Source organism: Heterodontus francisci, chromosome 6 (assembly GCF_036365525.1).
Source record: "Heterodontus francisci isolate sHetFra1 chromosome 6, sHetFra1.hap1, whole genome shotgun sequence".
Classification (NCBI taxonomy): domain Eukaryota; kingdom Metazoa; phylum Chordata; class Chondrichthyes; order Heterodontiformes; family Heterodontidae; genus Heterodontus; species Heterodontus francisci.
The window spans coordinates 36,894,182-36,921,060 of record NC_090376.1 but is presented as its reverse complement, the minus strand read 5'-3'; the positions used below and the strand labels follow the sequence as shown (position 1 = coordinate 36,921,060).

The 26,879-nt window shown below is 43.0% G+C and overlaps 1 protein-coding gene across 6 annotated transcripts in view; it reads left to right on the top strand.

The window, feature by feature from the left end:
• The window catches only part of nbeaa (neurobeachin a), a 988,762-nt gene that overhangs the window by 144,126 nt on the left and 817,757 nt on the right, over positions 1–26,879 (top strand). For all 6 annotated transcript variants that reach the window (XM_068033481.1, XM_068033479.1, XM_068033480.1 and 3 more), the window contains exons 9-10: positions 21,331–21,528; positions 22,505–22,638. In XM_068033481.1, coding sequence (XP_067889582.1) covers positions 21,331–21,528; positions 22,505–22,638 — 332 coding nt within the window. The remainder of the gene's footprint in view (positions 1–21,330; positions 21,529–22,504; positions 22,639–26,879) is intronic.

Below are 26,879 nucleotides of genomic sequence, written 5' to 3'. Positions count from 1 at the left end.
GGACAGTAGTTTGGAAGGACAAGAGTAGATTTTTGGAGGAGAGAGTTGATGATGGCAGATGTAAAGGAGAGGGGGACAACAGGTGAAGAGAGAGAATGTTAACAATATCTGCTAACATGCGGACCAGCATGGGGAGCTGGGTGTTCAGTTTATTGGGAATAGGATTGAAGGAGCTGGAGGTGGGTCTCGTGCACAAAATAAGTTGAGAGGCCCTGAGGGGAGATAGGAGAGAAACTAGAGAAATATCTGCGTTCAGGAGTAGGACAGGCAGGAGCATTGGAGGAAGTTTGGCCAGGTGGGCTAGTGGAAGGGAGGCACACGGCAGAGGCAGCTGATTGGACAGTCTCGTTCTTAATGACAAAGCTCAGGAGCTCCTCGCACTTATTGTTGGAAGTCAGGGTGGAGGAGACAGGGGAGTGGGGTTTAAGAAGACGATTTTCAGTACAGAAAAAATTCAGGTGTTACCTTTGCATTCCAGGATAATCCTGGTATAGTGAGCAGTTTTAGCAAATGAGAGCAGGACCTGTTAGTGTTTTAAGTGGTCCAGCCAGATCTGGCGGAGGATGGCTAAACCAGTTGTCTGCCAAATCCTTCCAACTCTGCGTACCATGATTGAAGGAAGTAGAGATGAGAGCTGTACAGGGGGAGTGGCCAGGGTGAGGGAGAGTAATGGTTTTATTGGGGACTAGGGCTTCAAAGGTGGAGGTGAGGGTGTGGTTGAGCAAATCAGTAGCTGCAGATACATTAGAACATAGAACATAGAACAGTACAGCACAGTACAGACCCTTCGGCCCACGATGTTGTGCCGAACCTTTAACCTACTCTTAAGATCAAACTAACTACCTCCCCTTCATTCTACTATCATCCATGTACCTATCCAAGAGTCGCTTAAATGTCCCTAATGTATCTGCTTCTACTACCACCACTGGCAGCGCATTCCACGCACCCACCACTCTGTGTAAAGAACCTACCTCTGACATCTCCCCGAAACCTTCCTCCAATCACCTTAAAATTATGCCCCCTGGTGATAGCCCTTTCCACCCTGGGGAAAATGTCTCTGGCTATCCACTCTATCTATGCCTCTCATCATCTTGTACACCTCTATCAAGTCACCTCTTATCCTTCTTCGCTCCAATGAGAAAAGCCCTAGCTCCCTCAATCTTTCCTCGTAAGACATGCCCTACAGTCCAGGCAGCATCCTGGTAAATCTCCTCTGCACCCTCTCTAAAGCTTCCACATCCTTCCTATAATGAGGCGACCAGAACTGAACACAATATTCCAAGTGTGGTCGAACCAGGGCCTTATAGAGCTGCAGCATAACCTCGCGGCTCTTAAACTCAATCCCCCTGTTAATGAAAGCCAACACACCATACGCCTTCTTAACAACCCTATCAACTTGGGTGGCAACTTTGAGCGATCTATGGACATGGACCCCAAGATCCCTCTGTTCCTCCACACTGCCAAGAATCCTGTCTTTAAGCCTGTATTCCGCATTCAAATTCGACCTTCCAAAATGAATCACTTCACATTTTTCCAGGTTGAACTCCATCTGCCACTTCTCAGCCCAGCTCTGCATCCTGTCAATGTCCCGTGGCAACCTACAACAGCCTTCCACACTATCCACAACTCCAGCAACCTTCGTGTCATCGGCAAACTTGCTAACCCAGCCTTCCACTTCCTCATCCAAGTCATTTATAAAAATCACAAAGAGCAGAGGTCCCAGAACAGATCCCTGCGGAACACCACTGGTCACCGAGCTCCATGCTGAATACTTTCCATCTACTACCACCCTCTGTCTTCTATGGGCCAGCCAATTTTGTATCCAGACAGCCAACTTCCCCTGTATCCCATGTCTCCTCACTTTCTGAGTGAGCCTACCATGGGGAACCTTATCAAACGCCTTGCTGAAATCCATATACACCACATCCACTGCTCTTTCTTCATCAATGTGTTTTGTCACATCTTCAAAGAATTCAATAAGGCTTGTGAGGGCATGACCTGCCCCTCACAAAGCCATGCTGACTGTCTCTAATCAAACCATGCTTTTCCAAATAATCATAAATCCTGTCTCTCAGAATCCTCTCCAATAATTTGCCCACTACCGACGTAAGACTGACTGGTCTATAATTCCCAGGGTTATCCCTATTCCCTTTCTTGAACAAGGGAACAACATTTGCCACCCTCCAATCATCCGGTACTACTCAAGTGGACAGTGAGGACACAAAGATCATCGCCAAAGGCGCAGCAATCTCTTCCCTTGCTTCCCGTAATATCCTTGGGTATATCCCGTCTGGCCCCGGGGACTTATCTGTCCTCATATCATTCAAAATTTCCAGCACATCCTCCCTCTTAACCTCAACTTGTTCGAGCATATCAGGCTGTTCCACGCTGTCCTCACAAACGACCAGGTCCCCCTCACTCGTGAATACTGAAGCAAAGTATTCATTTAGGACCTCCCCTACCTCCTCCGACTCCAGGCACAAGTTCCCTCCACTATCCCTGATCGGCCCGACCCTCACTCTGGCCATCCTCTTGTTCCTCACATAAGTGTAGAACGCCTTGGGATTTTCCTTAATCCTACCTGTCAAGACTTTTTCATGTCCCCTTCTAGCTCTCCTAAGTCCATTCTTCAGTTTCTTCCTGGCTACCTTGTAATCCTCTGGAGCCCTGTCTGATCCTTGCTTCCTCAACCTTAAGTAAGCTTCCTTCTTCCTCTTGACTAGCTGTTCCACATCTCTTGTCATCCAAGGTTCCTTCACCCTACCATCCCTTCCTTGCCTCATCAGGACAAACCTATCCAGCAGTCGCAGCAAGTGCTCCCTAAGCAACCTCCACATTTCTGTCGTGCATTTCCCTGAGAACATCTGTTCCCAGTTTATGCTCCCCAGTTCCTGCCTAATAGCATTGTAATTCCCCCTCCCCCAATTAAATATTTTCCCATCCCGTCCGCTCCTGTCATTCTCCATGACTATAGTAAAGGTCAGGGAGTTGTGATCACTATCACCGAAATGCTCTCCCACCGAGAGATCTGCCACCTGGCCTGGTTCGTTGCCAAGCACCAAGTCCAACATAGCCTCCCCTCTAGTCGGTCTATCTACATATTGAGTCAGGAAACCTTCCTGGACACACGTGACAAAAACTGCTCCATCCAAACTATTTGCACTAAGGAGGTTCCAGTCAATATTAGGGAAGTTGAAGTCACCCATGACAACAACCCTGTTACTTCTGCACCTTTCCAAAATCTGCCTCCCAATCTGTTCCTCCGTGTCTCTATTGCTATTGGGGGGTCTATAGAAAACTCCCAACAAAGTGACTGCTCCTTTCCTGTTTCTGACTTCCACCCATAATGACTCAGTAGACAAACCATCCTCGACGACCTCCCTTTCTGCAGCTGTGATACTATCCCTGATTAGCAATGCCACTCCCCCACCTCTTGTACCTCCCTCCCTATTCCTTTTGAAACATCTAAACCCCGGAACATCCAACATCCGTTCCTGCCCCTGTGATATTCACGTCTCCGTAATGGCCACAACATCGTAGCTCCAAGTACTGATCCATTCTCTAAGTTCATCACCCTTATTTCTGACACTTCTTGCGTTAAAATAGACACACTTCAACCCATCATACTGGCTGCAACTTTGTCGTGTCAATTGTCTAACCTTCCTCACAGACTCTCTGCACTCGGTATCTGCCTGTTCAACAGCTACCCCATGCACTGATCCGTAGCTCCGGTTCCCATCCCCCTGCCAAACTAGTTTAAACCCTCCCGAAGGCAAGGTTGTGGCAAATGGAGGGCCAGAGGCTAGACAGTTGAGATTTTGAAGGTGCATTGTAAATAAATTGGGGGATAGTTTTTCCAGGGACTGATTCAGAAGGAGATAGGGTTGGGGCATGGAAGGAGGATGTGCATAGTGAGTGATGCAAGGAAGTGATCTGTAATCGATATGATGGGACTAGCAAGATCACATGACATGGCAAGATCAAGGGGGTGGCCATGAATATGAGTTGCGGAGTTTACGTGGAAGGAAAGATTTAGGGAGGATAAGAAGGCAGTAAACTCAGGAGAGAGAACATTATGAGTTGAGATGGAAGTTGTAATCAATGTGAAGTTATTCGGTGCAGAGGCTAACGGAGGAAAGCAGTGAAGGTTTTTAGGTGAAGGGCAGTAGAGAATGAGGATTTTGAAAGAGAGGTGAGGGGGTGGAACAAGGTGAGATCTCAAAGGAGGAGAAAGTGCCAGTGGAGTAGGGGGTCAGGCCCAGGTGTAATCTGGTGATCAGTGCCACACTGCCACTGCGATGGCTTTTTAAAAACATTCTTTCATGGGATGTGAGCATTGCTGGCTAGGCCAGCATTTAATGCCCATCCCTAATTGCCTTGAGAAGGTGATGGGTGAGCTGCTTTCTTGACCTGCTGCAGCCCATGTGGTGTCGGTACACCCACAGTGCTATTAGGAAGGAGGTTCCAGGATTTTGATCCAGCGACAGTGATGGAACAGTGATATAGTTCCAAGTCAGGATGGTGTGTGGCTTGGAGGGGAACTTGCAGGTGGTGGTGTTCCCATGTATCAACTGCCATTGTCCTTCTAGGTGGTAGAGGTCGCGGGTTTGGAAGGAGTTGTCGAAGGAGCCTTGGTGAGTTGCTGCAGTGCATCTTGTATATGGTAAACTAAGCTTGGCTACCTGACCCGAACCCGACTACACATGTCGGGGCGGGCCGAAATTCCGAGTCCAGCAATTGGGCTCAGCTCGGGTCAGGTCAGGCCGGACGGTGCTGCTTCCAGGAAGTCATGGGATCAGGCTTACCCGTGATTCCCCACAACTCCAGCTGCAGGAATAGCCTACTGCCAGAACAGATGAAGGATGTTTGTGTTGGGTCGGGTTGGGCGCGAAAAAAAATCAAAGAATTCAGGCCGAGGTCGGGCTCGGGTTCGGGTTGGCTGTGGTCGGGTCGGGCCCGGGTCGGCTTTTAATTTTGTACCCGAGCCAGGCTTTATGGTAAACGCTGCTGCCACTGTGTGTCGGGGTGGAGGGAGTGAATGTTGACAGTTGTGTATGGAGTGCCAGTCAAGCAGGCTGCTTTGACCTGGATGGTGTTGAGCTTCTTGAGTGTTGTTGGAGCTGCACTAATCAGGCATGTGGAGTGTATTCCATCACACTGCTGACTTGTGCCTTGCGGATGATGGACAGACTTTGCAGAGTCAGGAGGTGAGTTACTCTCCACAGAATTCCCTGCCTCTGACCTGCTCTTATAGCCACTGTACTTATATGGCTGTTCCAGTTCAGTGTTTGGTCAATGATAACCCCCCAGGATGTTGATTGTGGGGGATTCAGTGATGGTAATGCCATTGAGTGTTAAGGGGAGATGGCTGGATTCTTTCTCCTTTGAGATGGTCATTGTCTGGCACTTGTGTGGCGTCTTACCACTTCTCAGCCCAGGGCTGAATGTTGTCCAAGTCTTGCTGCATATGGATATGAACGGCTTCAGTATCTGAGGCATCGCGAATGGTGCTGAACATTGTGCAATCATCAGTGAACATCCCTATTTCTGACCTTATGGTGGAGGGAAGATCATTGATGAAGCAGACAAAGTTGGTTGGGCCTAGGTTTTGGTGGTGCAATTGGTGAAAAATGTAGCCAGACGGGGAGGCTTTATTAAGTGGTAGGGTGTCATCATCCCTCAGCCAGGATTCCGTTAAGGTCATGATGTCGATGCAATCATCCACAGTATGGTTATGGATGGCAAGGGCCTTGTTTACAAGTGAACAGACATTCTGAAGGGAGATGCGTAGAGGGATGTTGAGAGCTGATCCCTGGCAGAGTCCACTGGGTCAGCAGTAGAACGGGTTAGTTGGACAGGAAGAAGACTGGGAAAATTAACCAATAGCAGCCGTACTGGGCGGGAAGGTTGATGAGAGAATGGGATAGGGCAATTGGGATTGATGCTCATTATGAGCCAGTGCCGAGTGCCTTGATGAGCCCATCGCAGCATGCCAAGAGTGTCACAGATGGAAACTGTGGGATTGTTTAACAGGCAGTCAAGCCTGGGACGGCGGCAAGAGAGTAAGAACATGGTGGGGTTCTGAATGGTTGGATTAGAGAATAGGGAGGGCCGAATACTTGAGAGTGGAGAAGTGAAAGGAGGCATGACAATTCAAGAGAGGGATCTGTGAGGGGTAAAGAGAAAAGAAGTTAAAAATAAAGAGCACAAAAGTGATGGGCTTCGGTCCGGAGCAGCAGTCAAAATGCGCACATGAATGGACTTGGAGAGCTCAAGTTATGTAGGTCTGGTTACATAAAAATTAGTATACATAAAAATCTGATGGTAAATGGGAAGTAAAGTTGGAGATCCCGTGGTGTGATAACGATGACACGGGCAGGGTGGAGTCAGCATGGAGCATTGACCAGCTGTTGTCCGAGTTAGGAGACAGGTGAAGGGAGTGAAGTCCAGAAGCTATTTGAGGGTAGGGTATCGGAGGACTTACCTTCGGGAGCTGACAGGGCTGGAACCGGACTTGCGAGGAAGCACCTCTTCAGGAGTCGGCGCATGCTGACTGAGTTTGAAAACAAATTCAGTGACATCACAGGACGGTTGTATGGTAATTGTTTGGTGAGTAACTGCTTCTAGGGAGTATCTGTAAATAGTTTTTTAGTTTTAGTTTTAGAGATACAGCACTGAAACAGGCCCTTCGGCCCATCGAGTCTATGCCCACCATCAACCACCCATTTATACTAATCCTACACTAATTCCATATTCCTACCACATCCCCACCTGTCCCTATATTTCCCTACCACCTACCTATACTAGGGGTAATTGCTACTGCTCAATTTACCTATCAACCTGCAAGTCTTTGGCATGTGGGAGGAAACCGGAGCACCCGGAGGAAACCCACGCAGACACAGGGAGAACTTGCAAACTCCACACAGGCAGTACCCGGAATTGAACCCAGGTCGCTGGAGCTGTGAGGCTGCGGTGCTAACCACTGCACCGCTAGGTTAGTACATTACTGTCAGGGTATGTGTGTAAATAGCTACAAATTAGAAAAAAATTTAAATTTATGTAACTACCTTATAATTAAGGCACACAAGCATAAGGGAAAAGCTGGTGACTACTGTTCAGTTTTAAGTTAAAGCAGTAAGGTATATAAACAGGTTATTACTACTATTGGTAACATTTTAGTTTTGATAAGGTATATTACTAGTGGTAAGGTAGGTTAGTTTTGGTTAAGTGTGACATCCCAGGGAAGCAGGTAGGTGATTGGCTGGTGCAAGAAGGGAGAGAGCGGCGAGGCACAGGGAGCTAGTCAGTGATTATCTGGTAGGTATTTTCTTTTTTCTGCGGATTTTTATTTTTTCTCTAACATTTAAGTCTATCTACTAAGTAGAAGCTAAAATATCAGTAGTCGGTAGGTGGTTACTCATTTTATTGCTTATTTAGCTTCCAATTTTAGTGCAGTAAATAAATAATTTAAGGCATGGCAGGGCTGCTCACACCCCTCGCATGCACATCTTCTGCCATGTGGGGTCTCCAGGACCCTACCCATGTGCAGAAATTGCCACCAAATGCAAAAACCCAAGCACTGAATCTTGGAACTTGAGGAGCAGCTGGTGTCACTGAGGTGCATTTTTGAGGATGAAAGATATGTGGATAGCATGTTTCAGGAGGTAGTCACCCCACAGCTTAAGAGAGTGCTGGCAGAGAGGGACTGGGTGGGTGCCAGACACAGGAAGGACAAGGCAGGTAGTGCAGGAGTCCCCGGAGGGCGTCCCACTTTCTAACCAGTATTCAGTTCTGAGTACCGATCGGAGAGAGGATTCATCTGGAGAGTGCAGCGCGAGTCATGACCAGAGCACCATGGGTAACTCAGCTGTGCTGGGAGGGAGGGAGGAGGTAAGACAGGAGAGCAATAGTGATAGGGATTCTATTGTGAGGGGAACAGACAGGCGGAGACATGGTCGCAGACCTGATTCCAGGATGGCATGTTGCCTCTCTGGTGCAAGAGTCATGGATATTACCGAATGGCTGCAAAGCATTCTAGAGTACACAGCCAGAGATGGTGGTCCACATTGATACCAACGATATAGGGAGAAAAAGGGATGAGGTCCTGCTGGCTGAGTTTAGGGAGTTAGGAAAGAGATTAGTAAGCAAGACCTCAAAGGTAGTAATCTCCAGATTACTCCCAAGACCATGTGCTAGTGAGTATAGAAATAGGAGAATGCACCAGATGAATGCGTGGCTGGAGAGATGAGCAGGAGGGAGGGCTACAGATTTCTGGGGTATTGGGACCAGTTCAGGAGAAGGTGGGACCTGTACAAGCTATTTGTCTGTGGTGCCAATTTTACCTCTGACAATGGAATTTGTTTAGCCATTGTTCGGATTACTACACACTAAGAAAAAATTCCTGGAATCTTTTCCCCTAACTGTTCTGTCTCTTTAACTTCACTTGGTTTTTCTGTGACTACTGAAGAAGCTACAACTTTTGTTCCGGCCAAATCATTCCCCAGGAGTAGGTCTACTTCGTCTGTTGGCAAACTATGGACAACTTGTACAGATACCGTTCCAGACATTAGGTCACACTCTAGGTGCATCTGATACAAAGGTATGGGTATATACTCCCCGCCAATACCATTCATTAAAACTTTAGCCTTCAGTGCGCTCTCTGGTGGAAATGTTATGCTTTTTCCCAGCAAAGAGTTTGGTTGTCTCATGTATCCCGAAGTATAACTGCCTCATTTGAGGGATAAGGAGTTATTTTTCCTTTTGACAATTCCCTATAGCTCTCAGGTATCTTATTCACAATCCCTGCACTCACTTTGGTTTTTATATTTAGCCTTACAGCTGCAGTCAGAGGTACAGCCTGATCTCCTGTACTCTCGGTCAGGGCCCCTTTCTCTGCATTGGCTTTGTGTACTCCAATAAGTCCCATGGGTTTACCCTGCAACTTTCAGCATTCTGCGCAAAGTGACAATGGTAACATTTAGGCTTGCGGGCCTCACTTCTACTCTCAGCATCTTCCTTTCTGGCCTGAGGAGGAGGTCTGGTGGTGTTTCCAGCTCTACCTTCTTGTCCCCAGCTACTTCCCTTCCTTTCACCCTCACACATTCTATCCTTCTTGGGTTTGTGGGGGTGACGGACAAAGGGTTTGGACTTATACACAAGCCCTTAATCATCAATTTCAGCTGCCTGTCTGGCCGTTGAAATCTTCTGGTTCTCTACATGGGTTTTTACTAATGGAGGGATTGAATTTCTAAATTCTTTCAGGAGAATTAGTTCCCTAAGGTTCTCATATGTGGCTTCCATCTTTAGTGGCCATATCCAACAATCAAAATTACTTTGTTTTACCCTCTCAAATTCTATATAAGTCTGCCCAGACAATCTCCGGAGGTTCCGGAATTTCTGTCGGTAAGCTTCAGGGACTAACTCATACGCAGCCAGAATAGCCTTTTTTGCCATCTCATAATCTGCAGAAGCCTCCTCCGAAAGCATGGCATAAACTTCATGAGCTCTGCCCAGCAGCCTGCTTTGCATAAGCAGTGTCCAACTTTCCTTTGGCCTCTTCATCTGTTTGGCTATCTTTTCAAAATAAATGAAAAATGCCTCGATGTCCCTTTCTTCAAACTTAGGGAGAGCTTGTACAAATTTAAACAGCTCTCCACTGGGTCCTGGGCTGGAGCCAGATCTTTCCTCACCAGAACTTTCACTGGAGTCAAGACCATCTCTTTGTCTTAGTTCCAGATTTTTAACTTCGAATTCCCTTCCCTCTCTTACTCTTTCTCTTTCTCTATCTTTTTCGCTTTCCTCTACTATCAGATAGCATACTGTCCTCTCCAGCAACCCAATACCATAACCATGGCAAATGTTTGTATCTGCCTGACAAAGTGTAAAAAAAAAACTGTCTTTCTGGGTTCTTTATAGTTATTTGGCATTCTTCTAAAACTTTTTTTGCTCTTAGCACACCTATATTACATTTAATTCTGTAGTTGCATTGCATTCTTTATTGATTTGCCTCCATCTAGTGTATAAAATGAGATATGTCAACTGGACAGTACTGTGTACCAAAAGTAGATGTTGAATTCCATTCTTCCTCTCAAAAGAACATATACATATTTTGGGACAATAATTAGTAGATTTTAAATTGCATTGTGTTTTATGTTTAACACTTTTATCAGTTGTAAAAACTTTGGGGGTGAGGGAAGAAAAAGGAATTTACCTATGGCATACTTTTTAAGCAGTCCTATTAATAAATAATTTAAATACCGTTAATAGGTATTTTTAAGGCTTATGTTTGTTTTGCTTTGAAATAATTGTGTGGCGTTGTACACTTTTTTCCTCCTTCTCCTCCTATGTTCAATTTTTGTCCTTAATGTCTTCTGAAGGCAGCTCATGGCATACAGTTGTTAGCAGCCCTCTTACAACTCATTCAAGTGACCATTCTTCAAGTTTTGACAGACTCTTTAAGGCCCATCACACCTGGGCTTGACTCTCTCTTAACTTGTTTGCCAACTCCCTCCTTATATTTGCATGTTTTCAATAGGAAGGGCAGGGGTGGCCAATGGGCGATTTTTCTCTTCCGTTGGTTCAGGACTCTTGAGGCCAAATGTAATGTGTTTAGCAGCTATAACTAATATTGGCTATCTTAACACACGTGGAATTGGATGCGTTAGCCTTCTTGTCTTTGTGTGCTCATATTATACCATATGATGCATTTATCCATCATGATAACTCATAGCGGGGGATTTTATGTTGGCGACGGGGCTCTCGGCAACCGACTGAAGAAACAGAATCCCATGTTGCCTCCTTTGGGAAGACCCACTGCATTTAGTGCTAATTAGGCACTTAAGGGGACAGCAGTGGACCTTCAATGGGATTAAGGACCCCGGTGAAGGAAATCCTGCCTACTGGCAGCACTCTTACTGAGCAGTGCCAATGTGGAGGTGGTGGTTGCTGCCGGTAATGCACCCACCTGAGGCCTAGGATCGTCGAGGGACCCAGGCCACAGGTGAGTCATGGCGAGAGGAGTTTTGCGAGGTAGGGGATTGTAAGTGGGGGGGGGAGGTCCAAAGCAAGAGTTGGGGGGTGGTGGGTGGCTCTTTGTGGCTCCCCCCTCCCTCCCCAGGAGCCGGCAAGCAACCAACACGGATTTGATTGGCGTGTTTCCGTGTGGCGACAGCCCGCCCGCTGCTGGGCTAAAACTGGCAGAGGCGGGATGCGGCCCTTAATTGGACATTAATTGCTTACATAAGGGTCTCAATTGGCGGCAGAGCGGGAAGGCCGTTCATGGGCCTTCCCGCCATGGGTTTAATTGGGTGGAGGCTGGAAGGTGGCGGGGTCCCCAGCCGCCACCATCTCACCCGATTAAATGCTACCCGTCTCCAAACCTGCTACTGGGGAGACCATAAAATTCCCCCCAGAGTGTATATTTGAACAGCTCCTGCTTTGGCAAATTGACATTGAATTGGAGTATGGTTCCAAAATCAGCACATTCTGCCCTGTACCTCATCCATGCCAGCAAAGCTTGACAGTGAGTGTCGGCAGGCTATTTGACTTGAGATTGGCTCGCTTAGCACAGACTGAATCTTGAGCCTGGTACCTTCCCAGTCTATCTTAGCTACTCGCTGGACAAAGATACTGAGTCAATTATGGGAGTTTTATTCATAATTAATAAAGAATACAGTGAACATAATTGTTTGATCCTGTCTTAAACTTTGTATTCAGAAAACATTAATTAATGCATTTTGGGTAAACCATGCCGCTCAAGGTGAGATTTGTAATTTTCTACATTCTAGAACGTGGGCCTGTACAATTATGCAATACTCAAATTAAACCATATGTTCTTAAGAAATAGTAATAAGAGTAGATCCTACGGTCCCTTGAGCCTGCTTTGCATTCAATATGATCACCTCTTGCTTTCCATATCCATTTATTCCCTGAAAGACAAAACAATCTATCTATCCCAGTCTTGAATATACTCAATGGGGAGCATCCACAACCCTCTGGGATAGAGAATTCCAAAGATTGACAACGCTCTGAGTGAAGAAACTTCTCTTTATCTGAGTCCGAAATGCTTGACCCCTTATCCTGAGACTGTTCTAGATTCCTCCAGCTAGGGGAAACAACCCCTGTGTCTACCCTGCTATGTTTCACAGAGATCACCTCTGATTCTTCTAAACTCCAGAGATATGGGCCCAATTTACTCAGCCTCTCATCATAGGACAACCCTCTCATCCCAGGAACCAAACCAGTAAACCTTCACTGCCTCTAATGCAAATATATCCTTCATTGGTAAAACACCGTGGATGCTTGAAATCTGAAATAAAAACAGAAGAAACTGACAGTGCCCAGCAGGTCTAGTAGCATCTACGGAGAGAGAGAAAAAGAGTTAACATTTCAGGTCTGTGAGCTTTCATCAGAACAGATGAAACGTTACAGACCTGAAACATTAACTTTCCACAGATGCTGCAAGACCAGCTGGGTATTTCCAGCATTTTCTGTTTTTATATCCTTCCTTAGATATGGAGACCAAAACTGCTCACTGTACACCAGGCATGGTCTCACCAAAGCTCTGTACAATTGTAGCAAGACTTCCTTCATCATATACTCCAATCCCCTTGCAATAAAGGCCAATATGTCATTTGCCTTTCTAATTGCTTGCTGTACCTGCATGCTAACTTTCTGTGTTCCTTGTACAAGTACACCCAAGTCTCATGAACATCATCATTTAAAAGCTTCACGCCTTTTAATAAATGTTCTGATTTTTTATTCTTACTACAACATTAAATAACATCACACTTCCGCACATTATATTCCATCTGCCACCTTGTTGCTCACTCACTTAACCTGTCTACATCTTTTTGCAGCTCCTTTGTTTCCTCCTCACAGCTTAAATTCCCATCTAGCTTTGTATTGTCAGAAAACTTGGATACGTTACTCTCGGTCTCTTTATCTAAGTCATTTAATATATGTTGTAAATAACTGAGGCCCCAGCATTGATCTTTGCGACACTCTACTCATTACAGCCTGCCAAGTTGAAAATACCCTGTTTATTCCTACTTGCTGCTTCCTGTCTGTTAACCAATCCTTTATCCATGTTAATTTTTATCCCCTATTCCATGAGTCCTTATATTGCATATTAACCTTTTGTCTACTGCCTTATCAAGGGCTTTTTGGAAATCCAAGTATAGTACATCTACTGACTCCTACTTATCTAACCTACTAGTTGTATCCTCAAAAAAAAACTCGAAATAAATTTGTCAAACTATGTTGAATGTGTCTGATCATACTATGATTTTCTAAGTGCATTGTTAAGACTTCCTTAATAATAAATTACAGCATTTTCCTGATGACTGATGTCAGGCTAACTGACCTGTAGTTCCTGTTTTCTCTCTCCCTCCTTTCTTGAATAGCCATATTACATTTGCTGAGGTCCAATTGCTGGGACCATTCTAGAATCGAGGGGAATTTTGGAAAAATCATAACCATTGCATCCACTATCTCTGCAGTTCCCTCTTTTAGAACCTGAGGACGTAAGCCATTAAATCCTGGGAATTTGTAAGCTTTTAGTCCCTTAAATTTCTCTAATACTTTTTCTCTGATATTGATTATTTTAAGTTCCTCATTAGCCCCTTCGTTACTTTCTATTTCTGGTAAGTTGTGTTTTCTACTGTGAAGACAGACGCAAAGGGTGGAATTTTATGGGCCCTGCAAGAGCGGGTTTGGTGGTGAGCGGTGGTTGATGGTCGGCACCGACATGGTGGGCCGAAGGGCCTGTTTCAGTGCTGTATCTCTCTATGATTACACACGTTGCACCTGTTCCAGCTAAACAAAATAAGTGACAGTCATTCGCTGGTTCATTCCTCAGGGCAATGCCTTGACCAATCAGAGTCAAGCTGCCTGGCATAAATTTCAAACGAAGCTTGGCAGTTAACTGTCACTCACCATAAACTGGTGCATTCGCCATGGCAATGCTTCGACTAATCAGAGTCCACTTGCCAAACAATGAGCACTCGCTTCTCATACAGTATAAATTTGTTGCCTCCCTTACATTGGTATCCTGGCGAATTGTCCTGATGAGTGCAAGGTGAAAAGCTTCGACAACATGTCTCTATTTTCAGCAATAAAAAGTGGATCATCATGAGTGTGGGGTTGAGCAGGGGCCAGGCCCCCAGCAGTCCTCAGTTGTCAGAAGACCTGGTTGGCACATGCTCCCTCAGCTGCTGGGACGTGTCTGTGTTGTGCATACCAGATTATGACCCAGATTCTAATAAACTCCCCGCGGATCATGTGGATGTATCTGCAATGGCAGAGGTGGAAGAAGAGGCAGGTGACACTGCACCCTATGGGGCATTGGCGTCCTCTTCCTCCCCAGAGGAGGAGTCTTGGACCGCGTGGCGTTTAGACACTCAAGTGCGGGCACCTGCAGTGGAGACACAAACTGAGGCATGTTGAGCATCAGCTGAGCATGACTTCGTACACTTTCCTTTGCTGTGTGCATGTGGCTGCAAGACTGAAGATGCCACTTCATCCTTATGCCTTGAGGATCCTGCCTTGCCATCTGCGATGGCCCTACCTCCCTCCTTCCTTGCAATTTCTGCAGCCTCCTCTTCAATTGTCACTCCACGGTTCGAGACCTCTTCTGCTACTTCAATCTATGTCGCCTTGGTCAGGCGGGAGGGTCTTCTGACTCCATCTGCAGGGATGAGGACCTCCCGCCTTGCCCTGATTGTGTGAAGGATAACCTGCCGGGAGGCATCACTGAACTGTGGGGAGGGACGTTGCCTGCTGCCTGACATTTTCTTTGCTGTTGCTACAGTGGCAGTGAAAAATAAATCATGTCAAGTTGGAGCTCGATTACAAACATTAAGGGAGACAAAAGAATTTTGAATTAAGTACAAGCTTTACTTCAGGTTCCTACTCAGAGACTTGCATGGCAAGAGGCTGCTGATCCTTGAGGCTACAAGTATAGAATGCTTTATAGCCATGGCGATCGTGGTGCTTGGCCCAGTGATGGCAGGTTCCACAAATGAAAGGCCGCCCCCACCACACAATCCCACGTGTTTCCCGTGCCCGTCGCTGCTTGGTTAATTTACATATTAAATCATGTGTGAAATGGGACAAAATGGCGGAAGAGGTCATTATGCCAACTTCTGGTCCCGCCATCGGGAATACTGTGAGACTCATAAAATCCTGGCCAAAATATTTGTTCAATGTCTCTGCCATTTCCTCATTCCCTTTGATAATTTCTTCTACTTCTGCCTCTAAGTGACTGTTTACTTTAGCTATTCTCCTTTTTAAATACTTGTATAAGATCTTGCTACCTGTTTTTGTATTCCTGGCTAGTTTACTGTCTTATATTTTCCATTTTTATCAACTTTTTGGTCACCTTTTACTGGTTTCTAAAACTGTCCTAATACTCAGGTTTGCTACTATTCTTCAGAGCATTTCAGCCTCTTATTTAAATCTAATACTATCCTTAACTTCCCTATTAAGCCATGGATGGATCTGTCTTGCTGAGATTTTGTTTTTTAATGGAATGTAGTTTTGTTGAACATTTTAAAATAATTTCTTCAATTTTTTTCTTACTGTTTATTTACTACCATACTTCTTAGTCTATTTACCCAATCAACCTAACCAGCTCTCTCCTCATACCTATGTAATTGGCTTTGTTTAAGTTAATGATTCTTGTTTTGGACTCAGGTATGTCGCTGTCAAACTTAATATGGAATTCAATTGCATTATGATCAGCTTTTCCCCAGGGCTTCTTTCACTATGAAATTGCAAATTAACCCTGCCTCATTACACAATACTAGATCTAAAATAGCTTTATCCCCAGTTGGTTCCACAATGTATTGTTCTCGGAGACTGTTAGATTCTACGAACTCATCTTCCACACCACGTTTTCTTCAAAAGAAAAAATAAATGTGGTTGATCAAAACGTTTAATTTTGTGTGCTAATGTTCAAAATATAATGTGTAATTTTAGTATCTTGGTGCTATTCTCAATTTAATTAAGCTCTTTCGAGAAAATGGTTGGCAAGGAAAACAAGAGGGGACCTCAGGGATTCCAGTGACTATGGAATAGAAGTTGTCTTAATTATTTACTTTTGTTGGTGTTTACAAATTAATCTGAGGACTTTTTCTTCTCCACATGGGTTAGAATTCAGAGGCCAAGAAGAAGAAAAATTAGGACTTGGTTATTATCCATGAAGTAGTGACAGGCTTACCTGTAGGCTTTGACTGTCTCCATTGTTTCTCAGTGACCAGAACTTAAATGTGATCTGTGTTTTGTTAGTTTTTACCATTCAGCAGAAGTTCTGTATCCCTTGAAAATGTTATTAATTTGCAGTTTTGATGCTGTATAGTTAATTTGCTGCTGGAAGAAAACCTCTAATGACGGACTTCGTATACTTTTATGCCCAATGTTAGCATTGTGTTTATTAGGTTTGAGAACCTAACACAGGTTTGGCTGTCTTGTGTTCATTGCACCTGCATTTTTCTCGATAAAAGTTGAAAGAAGTCAACGTAACTTTAGCTTAATGTGTATGTACACTAGCAAATAACTAGCAGTGGACTTGGAATTCTGCAGGTCATAAACTATAAAATCTTATGACTGCAGAACTGCTCGTGCAAATTATGTGACCAATTTTATGTTTGTATTTAGTTTTAGATGGAATAAATGATTCTTGTTTCTATTATATGATTAACTCTTTTATTTTAAGCAGAGCAGTACAACTTATAGTATTATGTTCCTAAAAAAGACATTAAAGCTGAAAAAGTACTTTGCATTTTGAATGCTTAATATTGTTATAATTTAAACGAACGCACCCACTTTATCATGTAAGTAATAGAATTAGTGAATTGAACGAGCATACAGACAAAGCAGGTCTAGCAGCAGCTGTGGAGAGAGAAAGAGTTAACGTTTCAGTTCTGATGAAAGGTCACAGACCTGAAACGTTAACTCCTTATCTCTCTATAGATGCTGCTAGACTTGTTGAGTATTTCCAGCACTTTCTATTTTAATTTCAGATTTCCAGCATCCACAGTATTTTGCTTTTATTTTAGATATATTTAATTTTCAGATTGATGCAAACTAAGAAGCATGAAGTAACAAGAAAATAAATTGGATCTATTTCAAAATGTTCTTAAATCAGTATTCACAAAATGGAATATATAATCCTATATGTTAAATTACAATTAGTCAAATAGCGCTCTCTTTATGTTGCTTGAAATGTTCCATTTTAGGTCATCATGATACACTGATAGCATACATATAATACCTGAGGTCTGAGGCTGCTGTAAGTTTTTACTGCAAGTCAAAATAATTCTGCAGCATCATACTAACTTCCCAGATTGAAACTTACACAATTCGTCTATCAATTTATCAGTGTAAAAGTATTGACCATAGTGTGTTTCAGATATTAAAGGCTGAATTTTATGGGACCCCCCCGCCCCAGTGATCGGCTAGGAGGCGGGGGAGTGGAGGGCCCGTCACCTTCCCGTCGCAATGCAATTTTGGTAGGGGTGGGTTAGGCCGTAGATGGTTTACCTGCCCAGAGGTTACTTGTGGCCCTTAAGAGGACTATTAACAGCCACTTAAGGGCCTCTTCCCCTCCACCCACCCCCCCCACACCCCCCCGGCTCCACTGCTGGGATTACCTGCCACGTGGACAGGTCGCCCAGTAAAACGAGGCAACCTCCCTGCTGGCATGGTGGGTGGGGCCTTCCTCTATGGGCAATCTGTGGCTCACAGAGTGCTCCTGCCAATAAACTACCCACATCCCGAGAACCACCTCCCCCTGTACTCAACAACCCCACCTCCCTCCTCACCCGGGCCTGATGGACTGGCCCCGGTGACCCCACCTCACTTACCTGTTGTCTCGGTCTCCAGCAGTGTGTCTGGGTCCAAGGCCTCTGCAGTACTGGCAGTGACCACCGCTCCCAGTGATGCTGCCGATACTGCTGAGTGACTGGCCCAGTGATTGACTGGCAGCTCTTGGAGTCGGGATTCCCATCTATAAAGGGACAGGAATCCTGGCGCCATACAGTTGTGCTGGGTGGGCTCCAAATGGCCAAGGCGGGGCTCCCCTGCCTTTTTGGCCTGGTGCCAGGAGCCCTGCCAATGGCACAAAATTCAGCCTTAAATGTACCAGTAGCATTAAAAATAATTCGCCATGCTTTCTGATTCACAGAAATAACCACTTGCTGTTAAGTTAAACCATGCTAATTCACTCAAATACAGATAGGTAAAGATAATAATTAGGGACCAACATCTCATACCAAATCAAAGTGTTGCATTCTTTTCAGACCTGAGAGATGAAAATGATACTACAAAACAAAGCAGTCACACAGCTATAACAGTTTTTCTCATTTCTTTGAAGGAATAACATGGTCACTTAGTCAGTTGAGGATATATAACTAAAAATATGATATAAAAACACAAAGACCTAATTAATTCATAGAAATATCTTGCTCATTAAATGAAGTGTTAAATCAAGGTCCCGTTGAGCTTGATGTATAGATACGATTACATTATTTGAAGAGGAGCAGAGAGTTGCCTCCTGTCCTGACCAACATTTGTTCCTCAACCAGCACCATCAAGAACAGTTTAAATGAACATTCATCTCATTGCTATTGATGGGATTTTGCTGTATGTATGTTAGTTTTGTGCGTAAATTACTACATTCAAAAGTAATTTGTGAAAGTGCTTTGAGATGATTTTCAGAGATGTTATAAAGCTTTATATAAGTTCAAATCTTTCATTAATTGCTCATGACCTGATGGTAATCTGATGTATAAATTGTGCCTTGGATACCTTTCTGTTCTGGGGCTCTTGAGTTCTGGTCCTTTTCTGAAGTTTTATTGCTTCTGCCTGGCTGTCGCCCCCTATGTATTTTGGCCTCTCTGAATGTGCAGTATCAGTACCCAGTCATATCACAGCTTGTCCTCCCTAGCTCTGTTTCGGCCCTGCTCCTATTTCTACTACTACCTCTGTTTTAAAGTCTCTATTTCCACTGCTAATCTCACTTTAGATTGCATTTTAAGTGCTTAATCCAGCTGCATCCTTCCCCTGCTGATTGCTAACTCCTACTATGTTCCCTCCCCCATTCCCATACCCAGTCATGGCTACATTTTCTTCTAAGCTTAAAGTGATTCTTATAGTGGGCCAGAACCTCAAGCTAAGGATGATGAAGGAAGGCAATCTAAATGGAAGTATCAAAAACTTGAGTTAAATAAGAAACAACCAAATCACAGACCAAAAGAAGATGATCTCAATAGAAGAATGACGAACGAAAAGAATAGCATCAAAAATGAGACAGAGATAAGCAAGTGGACAACAAAAAACTGAAGAAGAAATATGAAATATTTATGTAATTCAATTTTTGTACATTATTCCTAATTTTTCCCACATTTTCGCAGTGTACCATGTAATAAGAGGTCTATTAGTTTGACTCCGCCTTTTGCATGTTGTAGGTTCTCTCTGTTCTTTTGATCGGCTTCAATTCAGTTAGAATGATCCTGCAGTTCAGTACAGGCCTTAGCCTCAGTTGCAGCATCCTTACTGTCTATGCTTCTAGTTAGTATCTCTGTGAAAAATAACTGAAGAATATTTTTAATCAATGTAATGATATGAACTTGACTAAAAAATACTTTTTATATTTAAAATAATTGTCATTGATGACCAAACCATGCTTTTCCTCTCCCTTTTTCTCAGCTCTGTTAGGATAACACAAGCAGTAGCAAAAAATGTAATTGGTACAAGATTCTGGAGTGCATCAGTGTTCTCAGCATGGTTTGTAATTCATTGCAGTGATTGACTTTATGTTTTTCCAAGGAAGACTTACTTAAAATGATTATTCATCAAAATAACATCATTCTTCTCTACCAACTTTCTGCTCTGCAGCCCTGAGGCACCCAAACCTACTCCTTTTCAGCCCTGGTTCACCTGCTTCCTTCCAGCTGCGGCCATAGGCCCTGATTTCTCCTATTCAGTTCCCTCTCAGCCCAGCCCAGTCCTGACTTGCATCCCATCCTCAGCTCCAGGCTTTGCGCTCCTTTCCAAAGAGCTAAGAATGCCTTTCTTCTCCCTCCCCCTTTACTTGCTTTTGGGCGTCACCCCTACTCGTTCCTGGCTTGCCCCAAATCTTTGGCCCACAGTTTTTTTATTCTCTCTTGCGCCTGTCGCAGTGGCTTCCAGACATGCCAGTACCTGTCAGGGCCAAGGCTCCAGATCTATCGCACCAGTGACGGGAAGAACATCTGGCCTGGGATCGAAGTGCATCTCAGCGCTGTTCCCAATCTTGCTGTGGGGCCCCTGCCTTTTTTTAAAAAAAAAGGTAAAAGACAAATCAAGATAAATAGTCAAGGAACATGTTTGACAGGAGACCAAAGGAAAGAACAATGCAGAAAGAGAATGAGGAAGAGTTTGAGAGAGTTACAGAGCTGATGAAAAATTGCATATGAGAAACAGAGGAAGAGAAACTGAACAATTATTAAATGGGAAAGAAAGCAAGAGACACGTGTTATTACTTTACCCATGAGAATATTGTGAGGTCAGCTAGTAATAGTAAATGTTTTGCTTTTTTGGAAAAGTAATTGTGACAGCAAGGTTGTAATTCCAACTAAGCATTTCAGATGATGGTGTATGGTGATGACGCAGCATGTTTAGATGCAACAGAGTGGTAGGATTTGTATTCGTAGGGAAATTGTTAAAAAGAAAACCTGGTCAAAGAATGAGTTGGTAAAGGAGTTTCACTTTTTGAATATAAATTCAAGTTAACCCATACTAGTAGAATGAAATTGTCATTTGTTTGCTGGCTTGTTTTTTGTTGAGTTTTGGCATGCTCAACCTGGTTCTGAACCATTGCGTTGTATGCGCACTTCACTGGATGTTCATCCCAACCATTTTCCAACTTATATCATGCTCGCGCTCGCTGTAATAACCACTGAACACTCTGGGCAGGATAGTCATTTCATTGTTGTTCCACAAAAATACTAAAACACTATACTAGACGAAAACGTCATTATTAAAAGGTACATTCATTTTACATTTTTACAGGAAATAATGTAGATCTTAAAGACATACATTCATACAAAAATACTGCATACATAATTTTTGAATGCATTGATCTACTTGTAACTGACTTGTTTGAGTTTGTGGAAGAAACATTGTATTTAACACATATTTGTGCATTTTGAGTTTGGTTCTAAAGTCAAGCGAAAAATAGATAAATGAATTTTTTTATGCAGCTGTGTGAACAGTTGCTGTTCTGTTTTGTTAATATTGTAAAATACTTCAAATGTTTTGGAAAACATAAATGAATACAATGTTTTTCAGAGTACCTTTAAGTTCAAATCGGAGAGTGACATCCACCTTGCGGAACATCATAAGCAAGTATTGTATGATGGGAAGCTGGCTAGTAGTATTGCCTTCACATATAATGCCAAAGCTACTGATGCACAGCTTTGCCTAGAGTCATCGCCAAAAGAAAACCCCTCAATTTTTGTACATTCTCCACATGCACTAATGCTGCAGGTTAGCATTAAAATCTTTGACTGGTATGATTTGCATGACCTCTGATTTCCAAGTTATTTAAAAGTAAACTGCAGTTAATAGCTTGAAAACATGTTTGTGTTCATGCCATTTTCAAAATTATGTGACGCAAAGATTACTTTTCTTACCATAACTATGTAACTGTATGAAATACATTTTGGAATGTTGCAGGCTTTCTTCTCAGAAAATATATAAATGCAGATACATTGGGGAATACCCTGTTGTCTAAAACAACTGATGCCCCTTTTTCAGTCACTTTGTTGAGCAATGCAAAGATTTCTCGGTTATATCTTTGTGGTAGCCAATTATAATAAGACACATTGAAGGCACAACTTTTGTTTTTAGGATGTGTGACCCTCTAACATTCTCCCATTCATCTTTTAATTACGGTCCCAGATCCCTTGATCTCAAAGGGTATGTGTTAATTATAGCCCGGTATTGCTTGTGAGCCAAACACCTGCAAAATGCTCGAGAGTGACCCAGTTTTAATCTTTCCTTTATGCTGTTCAGAGAGTGAGAGGTATAGCTGGAGCCCTGATATTCCTCTCCTCTACCATCACATATTGACATAATTCAAGGCAATTGTAGTCAAAGCAAACTGATGTGGTCTGAAGTAGCCTGGATTTCTAGGTTTAGCATTTTCATTTAAATTGGCCTGATGTTTCCCAGTGGCGACCCAGTAATCTGTGTCTCTGCCCCCTTTACCTGTGTGCCTGTGATCTGAGCATTCCTCAGCTGCATACAAGAGCAAAATCTGCACACTATTTCCTCACAGCTGTTGACTGGCATGACTAATTAAATTTGTGTGCTATCACTGTGTGGTGATAATATTTGTGTGACTGTGTTACTGTATTGCCCAAGTAAACTGTAATCTTTTAACATCTGATCATCTCAGAAATAAGATGTTGAATGCATTGTTTCAGGACAATTTTTTTTGTTGTGTTCTGCTTTGCTTTAGGACGTAAAAGCTATTGTGACACACTCGATTCACAGTGCAATCCATTCTGTTGGTGGTATTCAGGTTCTTTTCCCACTTTTTGCACAGTTGGACTGCCATCAGCAAAATGACAGTCAACTGGAGACCACAGTCTGGTAAGTTTTAGAAAAAAATATGCGTATATAAAACCTTAGTGCTCGGACAGCATATTCTGGAAAATGTCTAAACGTAAATGATACCTTCATGCCTCCTTCAAACATTACATTGTTTCAATATAGATGAATCAAATAATTAGTGTCCTTTAGGGCTATTGATTATTTCTTGATCTCAGTATTTTCAGGAAGTGACAGGAAATGTACAAAAATGTTTTACTTCACAGCAACAGCCTTTATATTGCACCTTTAACATAAGATGACCTCAGGCTCTTCACAGGAGAGTTGTAAAACAAAATTTGACACTGAGCCACATCAGGAGATATTAGGGCAGATGATCAAAAGCTTGATCAAAGAGGTAGGTTTTAAGGAGCATCTTAAAGGAGGACAGAGAGATAGACGGAGAGGTTTAGGGAGGAAATTCCAGAGCTTAGGCCCTTGACCGCTGAAGACATGATAACCAATGGTGGAACAATTAAAATTGAGGATGCTCAAGATGCCTGAATTGGAGCAGTGCAGATATCTCAGAGGATTGTGGGGCTTGAGATTACAGAGATGGGGAGGGGCCAAGGCCATGGAGGTTTTTGAAAAATAAATTGGCGTTTCAAAATAAGGGACAGTGTGAGTTCGGACATGGGTAGCAGAGTTTTGAATGATGCAGGTTTATGGAGGGTCGAACGTGGAAGATCGGCCACTAGTACGTTGGAATAATTATGTCTAGAGGTAACAAATCATGATGAGCAGATGAGCTAAGGCAGGAGTGGAATCAGGCCTTAAGTAACTTAAGCTACCATTAGATATTTTGTACCTGACAGCTAGGCTCTATGGAGAATATAACACTAGTTATAGGTTGCATCAGTTGTTCAGTCCTTTTTGTCTCATTTTGTATTGATTTTCTGTGTCATCTTTGGAACTCCTCTCACTCTTTCTGAGCCAAGGAAGCATCCTCCGAGTGGGAACATTGACCAATATAGCACTGAAAGAGGCCATATGGCCCTTTATGTTTATGCTGCTCTTTACCAGAGTAATACAAAACTAATCCTAATGTCCTAGATCCATGCATTATTCTCCTGCTTCAAATATTTATACGATAAACTCTCCCTCAACTACTTTCAGTGGCAAACATTCCATGCTTCAATGTATGTCTCTATGTAAAGACATTTTCTTAACCTCTGTCCTCTCAGCCTTCTCTTTGTTGGAAATGCTCCTAGTATTTCAAGTCTCTCTTAATAATTATAGATTCCGATCCTTGGCATTATCTTGCTGAATGTATGCTGTATGTTATTTATGACCTTATTGCCCTTTCTGTAATGGAGCACTCACACTGGTCATAATGCTCTAACTGTGGCCAAACCAATGTTTTGTACCCATGGCCACTGCAGTCCGCACCTTTTGTAAACCTTTGAGTGGGCAATTACATCTTTATTCACCTCTTTATCTTTCTGCTGGAAGGTGCACAAGAAGTGCATTCTGTATTGACCACACCTTTTGCTATTTGAGTTTCTGAATGAATTCGGAAACTTGGGCAGAAATTGGGCTGTTGCGCCAGTTTTCTCCGGCTTCATGCAGCCTCCTAATGCCAGAGTTTGGGGCATCTGCTCTTGTCTGGAGAAGAATGTAGAGTGGGAGGTGGAGGATCCAGTTGTCATGGTCCCTGTAGGAACCAATGACATAGGTCGAACTAAGAATTAAGTTCTGTGGAGGGAGTTTGAGGAAATGGGTTCGAAATTACTGAGCAGAATCTCAAGCAAATTAGAGAATTAAATGCGTGGTTCAAGGAGTTGAAAAAAAATTAAAGACTCTTTACCTGAATGCACGAAGCATTTGTAATAAGTTGGATGAACTAACGGCACAAATAGAGGTAAATGGATTGCCAATATAGATACATGGTTAAAAGGTAACCAAGGTTAGAAAATAAATATTCCAGGGTACACAACATTTTGAAAAGAGAGACAAAATGGACAAGGAGGAGGAGTAGCCCTGATCGTAAAGAATGACTTGAGGACAGGAGTAAGGAAGATCTTGGCTCAGAAGATCAGGAAGTAAAATCAATATGGGTGTACTTGAGGAATAACAAAGATCAGTAAGTATTGGTGGGAGTAGTTTATAGGCTCCCTAACAGTAGTTATACCGTTGGACAGAGCATCAAGTAGGAAATAATTGGAACTTGTAACAAAGGCAATGTGATAATCGTGGAGGATTTTAATCTTCATATCGGCCGGACTAATCAATTTGGCAAAGGTAGTCTGAAAAATGAGTGTGTATAATGCTTTAACGACAGCTTCCTTCAGCAATGCATTGAGGAACCAGAATCGCAGAATTACAGAATTGTTACAGCACAGAAGGAAGCCATTCGACCCATCTTGCCTGCACCAGCTCTCCAAATGAGCATTTCATTTAGTGCCATTCCCCCGCCTTCTCCCCATAACCCTGCATGTCCTTAACTAGGGATAAAACTCTTTTAGATCTAGTATTGTGTAATGAGGTAGGGTTGATTACTAATCTCAGGGTAAAAGGTCCTCTGAGGAAAGAATTATCATAATACAATTAAATTCCATATTAAATTTAAGTGTGCCATACTCGAGTCCAAAACAGAAATATTAAACTTAAACAAAGTCAATTACATTGGGATGAGGGGAGAGCTGGCCAAGGTTGAATCAGTAAGTAGATTAAAACGTATAGTGGTAAATAGTGGGAAGCATTTAAAGAAATGATACAAAATGTTCAAAAATACATTCCATTAACAAAGAAAGATTCAGTGGGAAAGATCCATTCATGGCTTACTAGGGAAGTTAAGGATCATATTAGATTAAAAGAAGAGGCTTATAATGTTGCAAGGAATAGTAGTAAGCCTGAGGTTTGGAAGAGTTTTAGAAACCAGCAAAGGGGTGACAAAAAGTTGATAAGTGGAAAAAATTGAATGAGAATAAACTAGCCAGTGATGTCAAAACAAATTGTAAGAGCTTTTACAAGTATATAAAAGAGAGTGGCTGAAGCAAACTTTGGTCCCTTAGAGGCAGAGACAGAAGAAATGATCAAGGGGAATGAGAACATGGCAGAGAATTTGAACAAGTGTTTTGTGTTTGTCTTCACAGTAAGAGACACAACTTACATATCCGAAACAGAGAGAAACCAAGGGGCTGTTATGAGTGAGAAACTTAAGTAATTAATGTCAGCAGAGAAAAAGTATTGGAGAAACTTAAGGAACTAAAAGCTAACAAATTTGCAAAGCCTGATGGCCTACACTCTAGGGTTCTAAAAGTGGTAGATGCAGAGATATGGATGCACTGTTATGATTTTCCAAAATTCCCTAGATTCTAGAACAGTCCCAGCAGATTGGAAGACAGCAAATGAAACACCGCTATTCAAGAAAGAAGGGAGAGTGAAAACAGAGAACTATAGACTGGTTAGCCTGGCATCACTCATCAGGAAAATACTGGAATCTGTTAAGGAAATTGTAACAATGCACTTGGAAAGTCATAGTACGATCAGAGAGAATCAACATGGTTTTACGGAAGGGAATTTCTGTTTGACAAATTTATTGAGTTTTTTGAAGATGCAACTATTAGGGTAGTTAAAGTGGAGCTGGTAGATGTAGACAACTTGGATTCCCAAAAGGCATTCAATAAAGTGCCACACAAAAGGTTAATACACAAAATAAGGTCTCGTAGAGTTGGGGGTGATGATGGAGGATTGGTTAATGGACAGGAAGCAGAGGGTAGGGATGAATGTGGCATTTTCAAGTTGTCCGTTTGTAACTAGTGGAGTGCTGTAAAGATCAGTGCTGAAGCTGCAGCTATTTACAATCTATGTTAATGACTTAGACATAGAGACCGAGTGTAATATTTCGAAGATTGCTGATGACACAAAGCTAGGTGGGAATGTAAGCTGTGAGAAGGACAAAGAGGCTGCAAAGACTGGTTAAGTGAGTGGGCAACAAGGTGGCAGATGGAGTAGAATGTGAGGTTATTCTCTTTGATAGTATAAATAGAAAAGCAGAATATTTTTTAAAGGCGTGAAGCTTTTAAATGTTGATGTTCAGTTGGACTTGGGTGATCTCCTACAAGGATCCAGGCACAGCAAGAAATTAGGAAGGCAAATGGCATGTTGTGCTTTATTGCAAGTGTATTAGAGTACAAGAATAAGAAAATCTTGCAATAATTGTGTAGGGCTTTGATGGGACCACACCTGGAGTACTATGCACAGTTTTGGTGTCCACTTCTAAGGAATGATATACTTGTATT